The sequence below is a fragment of the Rhinocladiella mackenziei genome, assembly GCF_000835555.1.
Source record: "Rhinocladiella mackenziei CBS 650.93 unplaced genomic scaffold supercont1.5, whole genome shotgun sequence".
NCBI lineage: Eukaryota > Fungi > Ascomycota > Eurotiomycetes > Chaetothyriales > Herpotrichiellaceae > Rhinocladiella > Rhinocladiella mackenziei.
This window is the reverse complement of record NW_013550600.1, coordinates 893,737-907,449: the sequence shown is the minus strand read 5'-3', so window position 1 is coordinate 907,449 and position 13,713 is coordinate 893,737. Positions and strand designations below refer to the sequence as shown.

The 13,713-nt window shown below is 50.4% G+C and overlaps 4 protein-coding genes across 4 annotated transcripts; 2 read left to right on the top strand and 2 right to left on the bottom strand.

The window, feature by feature from the left end:
* Nucleotides 1–747: 747 nt before the first annotated feature.
* Z518_06803 (uncharacterized protein) lies at nt 748–2,547 on the bottom strand (the record flags this gene model as incomplete). Its single annotated transcript, XM_013414933.1, has 1 exon — nt 748–2,547. The coding sequence occupies one exon, from the start codon at nt 2,545–2,547 to the stop codon at nt 748–750; it is 1,800 nt and encodes a 599-aa protein (XP_013270387.1).
* Nucleotides 2,548–6,085: 3,538 nt separating this feature from the next.
* On the top strand, nt 6,086–7,030 carry Z518_06802 (uncharacterized protein; the record flags this gene model as incomplete). The annotated part of the gene is made up of 1 exon (XM_013414932.1): nt 6,086–7,030. One exon carries the CDS (start codon nt 6,086–6,088, stop codon nt 7,028–7,030), a length of 945 nt encoding a protein of 314 aa, XP_013270386.1.
* Nucleotides 7,031–7,766: 736 nt separating this feature from the next.
* Nucleotides 7,767–8,626, top strand: Z518_06801 (uncharacterized protein; the record flags this gene model as incomplete). The annotated part of the gene is made up of 2 exons (XM_013414931.1): nt 7,767–7,977; nt 8,034–8,626. 2 exons carry the CDS (start codon nt 7,767–7,769, stop codon nt 8,624–8,626), a joined length of 804 nt encoding a protein of 267 aa, XP_013270385.1.
* A 127-nt stretch (nt 8,627–8,753) lies between these two features.
* Z518_06800 (uncharacterized protein) lies at nt 8,754–10,430 on the bottom strand (the record flags this gene model as incomplete). Its single annotated transcript, XM_013414930.1, has 1 exon — nt 8,754–10,430. One exon carries the CDS (start codon nt 10,428–10,430, stop codon nt 8,754–8,756), a length of 1,677 nt encoding a protein of 558 aa, XP_013270384.1.
* Between the last annotated feature and the right edge of the window lie 3,283 nt (nt 10,431–13,713).

The window sequence follows — 13,713 nt, the reverse complement described above, 5'->3', positions numbered from 1 at the left end:
GCAGTCCCAGTGTGCGGTGCGGTGAGACTCGTTCGTTCTCTATACCGGGACGCGCGGCGCAGAAATAGACGTACCAGCTTCCGTCGAGATAATGTAGTTCCGGTGCCCAGATGTCTGCAGACCATGGAGTTCCGATGGTAGGTTTCCGCGCGACACTTTTTGAGCAAAGCCCAGAATTCTCCATGCGGCTGGACCTCTAGATTTCCCCATGGTCTCCGGTAGTGAAAGTCAAGTAAAACCGGTTGTGTGCTGCGACCATCCATGGATCTGGCGTGTCCGTGTTGCTGATGGGTTGGTTAGACATGGTCCTCGTTTTCTCTTCTCTTGTCTCTCTGTGGGTGATTGTTAGGGTACAGCTCAAGGTTGATAGAGTGAGGGTTGATTTCACCGAAGGAGAGAGAATGAACTGTTCCTTGGACGATATGGGTGCTGACGACGGGCCAAGCCAGACGTCAGGGCGATGACGACACTGCTCGGAAACAGTTGAGGTGCTCTCGTTCTGTCGGTTTCTCCCATGCTGGCACTCCAGGAGACGTTCACCATAAGAAGAAAATTCGGAATGGAATTGGTGGTTGAAGAGTCAGCGTTACGCACGCGAAGGGGAATGACAAAAAGTCCCAAACCTCCTCACTCCATCTACTCATTCCGCTCAAGACGAATAGTTTCATCATCTGACATGCTGACAATATATTTGTTAGGTCAGGGGTATCATGATCGTAATTCATAGCTCGTCAGCTCGTGGCAAGATCATTCATCAACGACTTCAACAACACGATCGGGGCCGAATAAACCAGGAGCTGGTGTATACACTGGCGTGGTAGAAGCCAATAATTGACTCCTTCTCGCAGCAGGTGTCGTAGGAATCAAGCGTTCTTCTCTGTCTTCTCCCTCTTCATCGCCTGTGTTGACAGCCCTTCTCCATTTCTGCAGGAAACCCAGAGCCCTTTTCCTTTCATTCCGTTGAAATACCACATCAGCATCTTCCTCTAATCTCTTGGCCCTGAAAGCCACATTTCTCCAGCTTCTCAATATCGACAACGCGTAACTCGCAGTCCGAGTAGCACGGTATTCATCAGCCTTCTTCTGACTTTCAAGGATTTGTCGGGTTGGAACTAGCCAATTTGAGCCGAAGATTTGTAGGCGTTCCATAAGATGCTTGTTGAAGAAGAGATTTGCCTGCTGCTTTGCTTCTTGCATCTGTTCGGTCCTGTTATACATTACAACGATGGCACCGTGTGCCATTCGCCTTGCATTCTCTGCATCTTTACGTGCTCGGAATTCATCGGCCGCCATTTTCATCCCTCGAATACGCGCGGTCTTCTCTCGCCAGGAGTGGAGAGCCGCGCGCGCGATATTCATCTTCACCCTTCGTCTTATAACCTTGTACGCTTCATTGTACTTCGCATCCTTGCTTCTTTTCACCAACGCCCTCCATTTTCGAAGATATTCAACGGCCAAATGTTGTTCGCGTATTCGTCTGCCTTCTTTCTCCATCCGGACAAGTCGAGTCTTTTCGCGCCAGTCCTGAAGTGCATGCTTGCTTGCAAAATATTCCGCTGCTGCTTCTGCTCTTCGTTCGTTCAGTTGTATATTTTCCAATTGCACCAGCCATTTGTTGAACGCCTTTCGTACCAAATTACCTTTGGAAACAAGGTCAGCTTGGGTCTCAGCTTGTTTAATTTGATCGATCTTGGCCATCATCTTCCGTAGGGTGTTCCGCAGGGCTTGATGATTGCGAAACTCGTCGGCAGCTGCGTTCAATTCGTCGATGTCTCCAGTCTTCTCCCGCCACTTTTGAAATGTTTTGCAAAGCAGCCGTTCGTCTCTGACTCGAGCAAATAGCCTTTCCCGGGCCGCTAAAGTCCACTGCCTAAGGGCACATGCAGCATCGCGCCTCGCGCGGAACTCGTCTGCAGCTCTGTCCATTACCTGTATTTCTTTGACAGTGTTACGCCAATGGGAAATAGCTTTCCTTGCCAAGTTGCGTCGGTGGATGCTGTCTGCGAGTGCATTCATGGCCGGGTCTTCTTGATTCATATATGCTTCTCTTTTGAGGTACAGCTTGTGTCGCCATTGCTCTAGTGCCTGAGATGTCAATTTTCGATTGTCCAGTGCGACGGCTTGCCTCCACAAAGGATCATTTTCATCGAGTGAATCTGGTGAATCTAATCGATCTTGTACGGCATGAGTATCTTCAACTGTTTCTGTTCGCCCCGCTCCTTCATACTCAGTGCCACCATCAGTTGTAGTTCCATCTGCAGTCAAAATTATGTGCGCCTCTTCCAATATGTCGAGAAATTTCTCATTCAGCGGACTTTCGGGGTCGGTTTCAAGGAGGCTGAGAAGCCATCGTAGGCAGGGGTCATCGGCGGTGGTATGATATCGATCTTCCAGACATACCGCTCTGTATTCGTTCTTGATAATGGTGAGAGAGAAGTCAACTGACTCCTCATGGAGGCGGAAAAGCACACGATGCAGACGGTCGATTTCCCTCGGGGAAAATCTTCTGATCTCGCCTGCGAACTTTGCCTGTTCCTCAGGCGTCATTCTGAATACTCAAGGAGTCTACCATTGTATTATGGATAGGCGTGAAAGGTTTTGAAGCGGGATGTGGCTCCACACGACGCGTGTTGGCGCATCGCGAAACCACGTGCATACTCGGCAAATAGTTATTAACTTAACGTCCGCGAGCGCACTTTATCTACTCCTTTGCCCATATTGCTGACGATCTACCAACAGACTCATAATCCCCCAAGTATCAATAAGGGCACCCTCCATGCTCATCATACTCCTGACTCATGTTGGGCATCCCCCTTCAGAGCTTTAGCTCTCCTGGCTGTAAGATGTTTTCTAGCACGATTTTCCACTCGGACGCAAGGTCTGGATCAATTGCACACCCATCACCACACCCGAGATAGTCCTCATTCTCCCGGTCGACCTGACACCGACACTCTCGTCGTGTGTCGCTCCAGCTCCTAATTCTCTACCAGCCCCTTGTCCATTCGTGGTTCCCTGCCCGCGCAGCCTGGGTATTCATCCAATCGTCTCGTCTCGCCCTCCCGAGCCGAGCCATTGCGGCCCTCCCCCGAGCTGTCGATCTCTGGCCTCCTGATTCCGAGGGTCCCCCCCGCATTCCCCAATTACTGCATCATTTCTCTCATATCAGGTACGTCCATGAACACAGCATCTCACACTATGGTCACCAGTAACTCTGCAAGCGCCATTCCAATTGAATGTCCCAGGAGCAGCAACATCAAGTTGACCTTCCTTCTCTCGACAAAGTCTTGTCGAACACGAACACCAACTCACGATCTTTCCGCATGGGATATATAATCTACCCCAGGCTTGCACTTCACCTACGGCAATTTATGAAGTCTTCAAATGCACTAGGGCACTCCCAAGACGATAGGACACCTACTTGAACAACGAGGAAGGGCCGTCCCACGCTCAACCGCCTACGGCTATTGTTCAAGAGGTGGTGATCCTTTCGAAAGAACCGTAACAGTGACCGTCAAGTGATCAAATGTCGAAGCAATCCCTTCTTCATTTCCATGTCTAGTCTCGACAATTCGGTTGGCTCGTGAGGAACAAGTTTCTTACAGAGCGTACCATTGCTTTCGGATATGATGATCGCCGGTCTAATGATTCGCATGGTCTCGTCGACTTCTTTCTTCGCTATTTTTGCGTGTTCGTGCCCACAACCTCTGTTGCGGTATGCATTGGTGCTAGTCCTGGTCAATTTATTTCGCAAATGGTCGTTGGGGGAGGTTCGTCTATTCCCTTGGTCCACGTCATATCGATTTACAGAGAATTCTCAAGGCTCCTTTAAATGCGTTCGGCGATTCCGGAACGATTTTCGAAGAGATTGGTGTCAATAGCATTCTTCTGCAGTTCTGACATCGATTGGGCAATTTGCTTGACAGCATGGCTGGTTTCCAGATCGAGTCCACTCCTAATTGTCAATCAGACTGGACTTAGTTCGCCAAGGGCCGCTCACGCACACATTGAATGTGAAAGTCGTAGCACCAAATCCTCCTTCTCTGAGATGGTTCGGTCGTGAACCCACGCAAAAAATTCATTGACTGTGGCAGCCCTGATCTTCTTCCGACGGGAAACGCTCTCCTTCAGCCCGAGGCCGTCAAGCTCGTTTTCGATCTCTGAAGTCGTTTGCTGGCAGTGCGATACCGCAGTGTGGAGGGCAATTACTGGCCATGTCAGATGGGGTACAACACAGGCGGCGCGCGACGCTACGCCTTGGATTTGAGATAGCGCCCTCCAGAGCGACTCGCAACCTTTTGCCACGTGTTGAGCCTGCGGGCACACGGACTTGTAGGATTGCACAGCAGAATATATTGTAGACAGTCCTCACAGTGTCTGCCCAGTGACCGAGATTAGGCTAGCAATACTCACAATTCGCCTATGCTGGTCATGCTCTGTACGATGATTCAAGACTTTGCAAAGGAGAAGATTCACGAGTCGGAATGGCGAAAGATGTTGAATGAGAAGTATGGCATTTGTTCGGTGACAGTTTCCGCCACCGACTTGCGGCGACTCGAAAGGGCGTTCCCGCGGCTCCTCCGCGAATTACATTGGCAGACTCGATCATGGCGTTTAGGCGGCAAACACTGGACCTATGTCTAAGAGACCCTAGATCATCTTCGCGTCGCTTTCAGCCTTGTACCAGACTCCAGAGGAACATCCCATCGTACACTTTGCCAACACACTGACGGTATTCGTGATGGCTAGGGCTATGGGTGCCGGTCACATGTAGTGGCATAGACTGGAATATCTGAACTTGCATTGCAATAAGAAGCCTTATTCACGAAGTATATGGTGACTAGTCACACTCGGGTCATGTATTGCGGCATGGCGGGGTTTTGCAGGAGTGTCCTTGATCGGTCTTGGGAAGATAGCTGTGATCCTCGTGTGTGTGTGGAGGTCTTTATGGATGGTGACTTGGCCGACCTGTACTCACTGGAATTATCCCATCGTTCAACGAGGTTCATCCAGATCTGATTCAACAATCTTCCACGTCCAATGTGGAGTTCTGGGGCCCAGGAAGCGAATTTGCCTGGATGACATCCAGAGGCCTCTTATTCGAGGCCATTGGGTCATATCTGGAAGGAGTTAACATACCATCGACAGCGGGGACTCTGGCAACTGTGTCTGAACCCAAGGAAAAGTTCTTGATATCTCAGGGTGCTAGACAGCTGCATAAACAGCTGTATACACAACGTTGTGTTTGTGAGTAGTTCGATCTCCACGGGTCCATTCTGACTTCGTTCCATAGCTTGATTTTGAGATGATCTTGTCATCAAGACGTACCTTCTATGATACGCTACATCAATCAGATGCAGCTGTTTCTTTAGGAACGAACGACAAGCGTGTCGTCCATCTCGTGATTAAATCGCAGTGAGCTACGTGCCTCCATGTTGCTGCGGCGAAAAGGCTGAATTCTAACCTGTTTGCCCGGACCTGGGGAATATAACCCTTGTCGTGCCCACCAATGTGCTCTCACGTGAGTTCGGAAGAGAATGCGTAAGCCAAGCGTCTCGTCGGCGCGAGCTTGGGCCGAATGTGACAAAGCTCTGACAGAGAATGACCAGTCAACCAGAGTATCCGTTGCTTCTCGTCGATAGGACTCTATTTGGGTCGTCAAGAACTTTCTTCCTTTGCCGATCCCATTGGCTCCTCAGCCGAAATGCTGTCTCCAAACAATACTTCCCTCCTATCAGCTGCCAACGTCGAACTGCGAGAGCTTGCTAGCCCTCAACCCTCGGACCCTGAACGCTCCTTTGATGCCTCAAAGTGGTTAACAGCACATGCCACTTACCTAAGGCTCGGACGCAACCCGTGCTCCATTCTCTGAATCGATCCTAGTTTTCACGAATCTTCTGTTCGAGCTGGATCTTGCATATAACAAAGGTCGGCCCCAGGCTTGAGCTGACCATGCCCGTCGTCTCGACAGCAAGAACATCAAACACCAACATCACCTCGTTGGCATAACGCTCCGCTGAAAAGCACAAGCGACGTCATTATTCCATCGAAACTTGATTCCATCACGGCTTTCCGAAGCACTCTGAAAATGGCCCACAAGATTATCACAGTCTTCGGTGCCACGGGCAATCAAGGCGGCAGCACCATCTCCGCTATCATGAACACCCCCAGTTTGTCGTCACAATACAAGATCCGCGCCATCACTCGCGATCCTTCCAAGCCTGGCGCCCAAGCTCTTGCCTCCAAGGGGGCTGAACTTGCCAAAGCAGACCTCAACGATGTCGCCAGCGTGAAGTCTGCCATTGCCGGCTCCTACGGCGTCTTTGCCGTGACGAATTACTGGGAATCTGCCTCCAAGGAGGTCGAATTCAACCAAGGAAAGAACATTGTTGACGCATGCAAGGAGGAAGGCGTCAAACACCTCGTCTGGTCATGTCTGCCACACGTCGAAAAGATGACCCACGGCGAATTGACCAAGGTCGAACATTTCGACTCCAAAGCCGAAGTGGCCGAGTATGCCGAAAAGGTTAAAGGCGACATGATGGTTTCCAATTTCATGCCTGGATTTTTCATGTCCAATTTGTTGGGTATGATCCAACCCGATCCCAAAACGGGGATTCCCACCCTCGCCCGGCCCTGGAACCCGACCCAAACGTGGGTGCCGATGATTGATATCCAGGCTGATACCGGTCTCTTCACGGCGGGACTGTTCGCGGCCGGCGCCGCGGCCGATGGTGTCTATGTGCAGGGCGTGAGCGAGTGGGTTCACCCACAACAAATCACAGATACTCTCTCCCAAGTCAAAGGTCGTGAGGTCAAGTTTGTCGAAGTGCCGGCCACTGTTGAATCGACGGCCAAGATTGGAAACAAGATTGCCGAGGAATTGACGGAGAATATGATACTCATTCGAGACTACAGCTATTTTGGCAAGGGTACGGAGAAGAAGCAGGCCGAGAGTGATAAGTTCTTGGTCCAAGGTGCCCAAAAGAATACCTGGAAGGGCTTTGCGGAAAAGGCTCCATGGAAATGGTAGGAATGTTGTCATGATGCTGGAAAGAAACGGAGGAGGAAATCTGCAGCTGATATAGTGGACAGTAAAAAGCAAACCATGTCCGAGCTAGATTAGCATGGAGTGAATAGTATCACATTCGATAAACGACCTCTTCCTGATATTTGGCTCCAGACGTGAGGCACCACAAGCGAAATGGAGGCCGAGTGAAAAATATGTATGTCTGACAAAATGCTGAGATATTTTGTCGCCATGACAATAGGGCGACATATTGTCAGACAGAAAATCTTACTTCCCAGCCTCGTTCGGGATCCTTCCAGCCACTCGTTTCCGAAACGGCCAGGGTTGGGAGGCTATCTTTCAGCCTTCCCTGTTCCGGCTCCTTTTCAACATTCCAACACAAACATCGTGTCTTATCTACTGAGGACCAATATCAATGATTGGGAAAGTTTATTCGTCAGAAACTCAACCTCGGACAGGGCATCCATCACTTCAAATCATCGAACAAGTGATCCCCAGTGAGCTTGGTCGTGAACCTTAAGCCCAATCAACATTTAGTTGGAATCAAACTAATCCCCTACACTTTCAGGGGTTCTCTTACTCGGCTGGTCCTAATACTGGTCAAATTTGGCCTTTTCCTGCCACCATATGGATTCCCTGAAAGGCAGGCTACTCACATCAACATATCCAAGTTCTGCGTCGTTTTCTCGCTGGCTGCTAAGCGTGTCCAACTTCCTTCATCGTGATCTGAACGATAACAATGGATACAGGAGAGAAACCCAGAGTATCTGGCGTATCAAGTACCGCAGCGACACCACGACAGTCTCATGCGGAGCGTCCTGAATCTCGAAATTTCTCGACATATCCTCAAACTCTGCCTCAACACCAAACGCAGGAGTCTCACCCCAATCAGCAACAAACTCCTCAGCATCCCGTGACTCCGACGTTTTTTAGTGAGCTCGCCGGTAGTGGTAAGCCGATCGTCCTTCTTACAGATGCTTTTCAGACTTTTGACTGACTGCCAAAGATGGGTACCCATATATGACCCTGCGCAAACGCATTACAGAAGCATACAAATGGCATTCTTATCAGTATTGGTTCGTGGCGTGCTTCTCGAACGGATTGCTCTTTCTTCAGATTCTGATCGCCGCTTCATTAACGGTGCTCGGTGCCTTTAACGACCGCCGGGCACGAACGGCGACCATATTCCTCGGGGCGGCCAACACAGTCATAGCGGGGCTGATGACTTACTTCAAAAGCCGAAACCAACCAAATCGATCCCGTCAGTTTCGAAACGATCTCGCCAAAATCGTCGACCAGCTTGACGACGCCGAAGCAAATTTCCGTAATCCGAACTACCACGATGACGTGTTCACTGTCATGCAGAATATCCGGCATTCATATAACGAAGCGAGGAGTGATGCTCAGGCGAATTATCCAGATCTCTGGGTCAAGTCGGGCAGTGTATACAGTCCTACGTTTCAGCCTCGGACGCCGGTGGATCCAGTGAGACCTCAACGGCATGAGACGGCGATGCCACAAAATCCGGCTAGCAATCCGCCTACGACTGTCAGGCCAATCCAATCCCCTGCAAACCCTGAGCCAGCTCACACGAGATAGTCATTATCCCGTGGAAGCCAGCTGAGTCACGAGGCAGAAAATATAATATACGTAAATCGGAACGAAATAGAAAATTTCTCTGTTGATGGGCGAGAATCAACAACCAGGGGAACTACGCTTCGACTGCTTACTGTCCATTTCCGACCCAATCGGCAACCCTTTCGGCAAGGGCATAAGTCGCCGCTTGGATATGACAGGCCACCGGGATCGGAAGTACGCTCGCGTCAACCACCCTCAATCCTTTCACGCGACAGTGGCTATCGACGACCTTTCCCATCGAACAAGACCCCATGGGGTGGTCAAGGCTATATCCAAAATCCCTGATTCTCTTGTCAATCTCAGCATCCGGAGTGTGCTTGGTGATTGTCGCATATCCCTCAGGAGGCACTTCATGAGAAACGAAAGATTGACCGGTCTCGGTCTCGAGGAAGACAGCAGATGCCTTCCTCAATGCTTCGCGTAAGATGAAGCGGTCGGTCTCCGTCTCGTTGAAATTGGGATCAATAATGGGTGGGTCTTCTGGATGGGCGGAGCGGACCATGACGGACCCTCTGGAGGTGGTCGTGAGGCACACGGCCAATGTGCTGATATGGCTTCCGTCCATCGCCGCATCGATGCCCGCCAATCTTTTCCCCAGGGCCGCGTACAGCGAGACGACTTCCATGTGCGAGGAATCCGGTCGAAGCAAGTATTTCTTATCCTCCTGGTTCTTGATCAGCGGTTCGAGTTGGGAGAGGTCGTCCAAAGGCCCGAATTCGATGAAATCCATCGGCCAACCGGCGAAATATGACGGATCAACAAACAATGGCGAGCCAATGGCCAGACCTTGTTCCGGATGTTTCAACTTCCACGTCAATCCCACCGCCAGATGGTCCATCAGGTTTTTGCCCACTTCGACATTCGAGGAGACCGTCGCGATGCCAAATTTCTCCAGGACGGCCGGATCACCGATACCGGAGAGCATGAGCACCTGTGGAGTATGATAGACGCCAGCAGAAACGATGACCTCCTTGATTGCGGCGATGTGTTCACCACCGACCAGATCGACGCCATTGGCGACAGGCTCGCCAGCCGACGTGGTGTCAAACGTGACACGATGCACGGTGCTGACGTCCCGAACGTCGACGAGAGACAGATCCAGAATCTTATTCGGCAACTGACGCCGTCCTTGCACCCAAACCTCCACCATCTCTGTCAGGCCATTCTGATTCCCATTGTTGCCGTCCGGATTATACTTCACGCCGGCCTCCTCCCAGGCCTTCCGCACGGGTTCACGGAGTGGATATTTTCTTTTCGGCCAGTTGGCCTTCATGGGCACAGCTTTCAAAGTCCCCTCATAGCCATGATGAGCTTCGTCAATTTCAACTTGGCCCTCTCCCTCACCGACAATCACTTGCTCCGTCTTCTTGAAATACGGTAACAGTTTGTCGTACGACCAATCGTCATCTCCGACGAGGTTGGCCCAATAGTCATAGTCGACTTTGGGTCCTCTGGTCCATGCCGAGCCGTTGATCGCGGCGCTGCCACTCAGTGCCTTCCCCACGGGCACCTGGGTCACGCGGCCGCCGAGGTGTGGATTCGCGGCCACATCGAGCGTGTACGCGTGCTGCGACTCGCGGGCCATATGTTGCCCCATGGCGTTGGTTATGCACTCGGTGGTGGAAGGGTCGGTGCCGGCTTCTAGGACCAAGACTCGTTTGTTGTCTGTCTCATTGGGTGGAAGGAGCTTGGAAAGGCGTGCCGCCAGCGTCAAGCCGGCTACGCCACCGCCGACGATGATATACTCGTATGACGAAGAAGACATGGTACGGTGGAGGCTTGTTGCTTTAGGCTTTGCTGATATATATACCACGAGTGTTGACGCCCGTTTATATTTCTTTCTTGACGCAACCTCGGCTTACTCTCTAGGACCTTCCTATTTTCTCTTTTTAGTCTTTCCCCTTGTCGTTTGTTCGTGATGGATATGTCCGCGCGTTCTCTCGAAATCTGACACGGGGATAGCGGCCGTCAGACGGGCTGAAGCGGACGATATGTAACGAGATTGATCTGATCCAAGTCGATCTGACCTGTATTTGCTTGACTTGACGTAGCTCACCCTGATCTCTTTCCGCTTTGCTTCGTTTGATTCACTCCGTTCAAGAATGAATACAAGGGTCGGGTCACCGGTGAATGTGATGTTTCCAACGGAATAGTTATCTAGTATAGGTGAAAACGAAGACGCACTTGCCAGCTCAACTGGACGAATGACGCTGTTCGATCTATTTATCCTCCAGTACCAATGCCCAAGTCTACCGGTTCTATTCCCAAGATAGCAAACGCAGAAAGTCGCTAAATTGTAGATTTCGAGAACCGTGGCGATGTTGTTATATTCTTACTGCATACCCAAGCCGTGCCCCGCTACGATGCGACTGTTGATTCTCCGCCGCCATTGGGTCCGATACCATCTCTCTCTCTTCACCGTTTTTAAGTCTTGGAATGTCCCAAATACTAATTGCGTGGACTGGTCCGATCCTGTGCTGCGGCGAGGAGCGAACGAATAAAATGGAGCCACGAGAGTAAGTATGGAGTACGGGTGCAGGGTGGTTAAGTCCACAGGTCCACATACAAATCACACCATGCCGCAAACTGTCATCGAAAATTCAAACTAGCAAGACGAAAAGCTACGACTTCGACCACACTACCCTTCCTGGAGGAAACACAAAGATGAAACATGTGGGCGAGAAGCACGAAAGGCGTGTCTTTCGCGGATCTAGCCTGTCTGGAGCAATCATTTTCAGCCGCAGATGTAACAGGCGGGCATTCTAACGGCATTGGGTGTCGGACGATGCTTCTCGAAAATCGGGGTTTCTTTGGTCGGTCTCGTGATTGGGATCCTCAGTCGTGAATGTACTCTGATACAGTTTTTGGAACGCCGGGTTGAAATTTGCATGGAATATCCCGTCTCGAGGAGAGAGATTCTTGGATCCAGTCTTTTCATTGGAACTGTATCCATCCTGCGCTGCCGGAAAAAAATAAAGCCCGCCATCTGTGAGCGAGGCGTAGACACGAATTTAGACGGTAGGCGAAGGCAGAGAATAAGCAAAAGCATTTCTGAAAAACTGAACTTAGTACATATTGCATCCGGAGCGCTCCGGAGTTATCGCCATATATTCAATACGAACACCTGCCAATCCCGACTCCGGTACCAAAGAAGATTGAAAAGAGTCAACAAAATGTCATGATTTCATCGATATGTCGCATGAAGAAAGATTTCATCTCTTAGCCGCATTGCATACAGCCTTGCTTGTTCGTGTAAAAGTTCAGACACCTGTTTCGCGGTTCGTTAGCTCGCACTGACCATCAAAGCCAGGTCTCAGTCACAACCGGTCCACTTACCCGCCGCCTGTTGCTTCAAACAGTAAACATCCATCTCGGGATTTATAGTTCATACTGCGGAAAAGAAAATTAGTGGATATGTGGTGGCATGGATATAGGAAAGAAAAGAGGTATCTGCCAGTCAGGTTTTGCAAGCGTCAAAGAAGCACGAAATTGGGGGTTCCAAACTGAGCATTCCATATTCAGCCGCCCTTCAACGATGCGAGAGGCCTTGGGCGGCTCTCATTCAAGTTCTTGGCCGCACTGCATTTGCAGAACCAATGGTTTGAGAAAATCGGGTAGAGTGATACAAAAATACTTACCATCCACTCGTGTTATCACCATAATTCAAGCAGCCTTTGGGAATGTGTGTCAGCAACTGTCAGAGCCAAATTTGGTGTATTGACCAGCCGCCATCGCAGGAGTCAAAATCCCGTACCTTCGGCATGATCTCCGTATACCATACATCCCGAAGCTCCATCACCGAATGTGCAGCAACCTTCCTCCACTTTTCTTTTATCGCATGGATCATGCTGCCCTGATGATGTGTGCTGTTGCGACTGCGATTGCGATGGTTGCTGCTGTGCTGGATCTTGCACTTGAAGTCGGTCGCCACTATGGGCAGAGGAGGATCGCGAAGATGCTTCGTACGGAGGAGGGGGATCCATACGGGGAAAGCTAGCAGAGGCTTCTCCGGTAGGCGAGGATTGAGGAGACCTGAGTTTCCCCATCGTCGATCAAGTCAGTTGATTGAAAGTGGTCTTGTATCTCAGAGGATGGTGTTCGATTTGAAGAATTGATCCCGTCGTCAACGGCGATGCGTCAACGAGTCGTGAATGAAGAGGGGCGCAATAAAGATGGTTGCGGAGGCGAGGGGTCAGATTCTGTGGACTTAGAACGATAACTCAACAAGGGCAGCTGATGAAAAAGGAAGAGTTAACCACAGGTTTAATATTGTGACTTGGTCTTGCACGGCGACCAGGAAGGAGTGAATCTGATCAACGCCTGACAGAAGCGCCGTTCAACTGTCGCATCATTGGTTTTGTGAACACGAATCCGAGTTGCCGATTGGTTTCTTTGGTGTCTGCCTTCAGTGGGAAACCTGGGTTGCAAAAGCTGAACTTGGGGTTAACGGTTGTGGCTGAAAAACCCAGGCCCAATCAAGTCGATTTGCCGACATTCAGTGAAATTTTTGCAGCCTGAGGCTTTGCCCAGTGTGGCTGACGAGATTCATGAGGATCCAGAGGATTGGACGATGGTAAGAGGTACAGTTTAGAGAAGGAATCCTGATGCCTGGATACTACAATGTTACGTAGGGCAGCAAGGAAAGCAACGGTCAGCCTCAGAGTCAGCCTGATGAACGATCACTCGTCATAGGGAACTGGCAATATATCGAGCAGCACGAGTCTTCTTCCATCACTCTAGTGTGTTTGGTAGAGAATCCATCTGAGGTAACGAATGATGAAATAGCAGATTGATGAGAAGCGACGGATGGAACGGTTTGTGGGCGTAGCTCACGTTCATCGCAACGGAGGATCTCGATAGGTCAGGTTTGGGGCGTGGTGGGCTAGGGAGTGAGAAAGGATTTTCTTGCGGTGGTGTGTTGCGCAGATATTGTGTACCAGATGTCTCCTCGAATTGTATTGGCAAAGGTGAGGAAAGGCAGAAGGGTTTTTCTCAGGTGATGCTGGATGAGAGTCAATCATCCACGAGTCACTTCTGCGATCCGATAA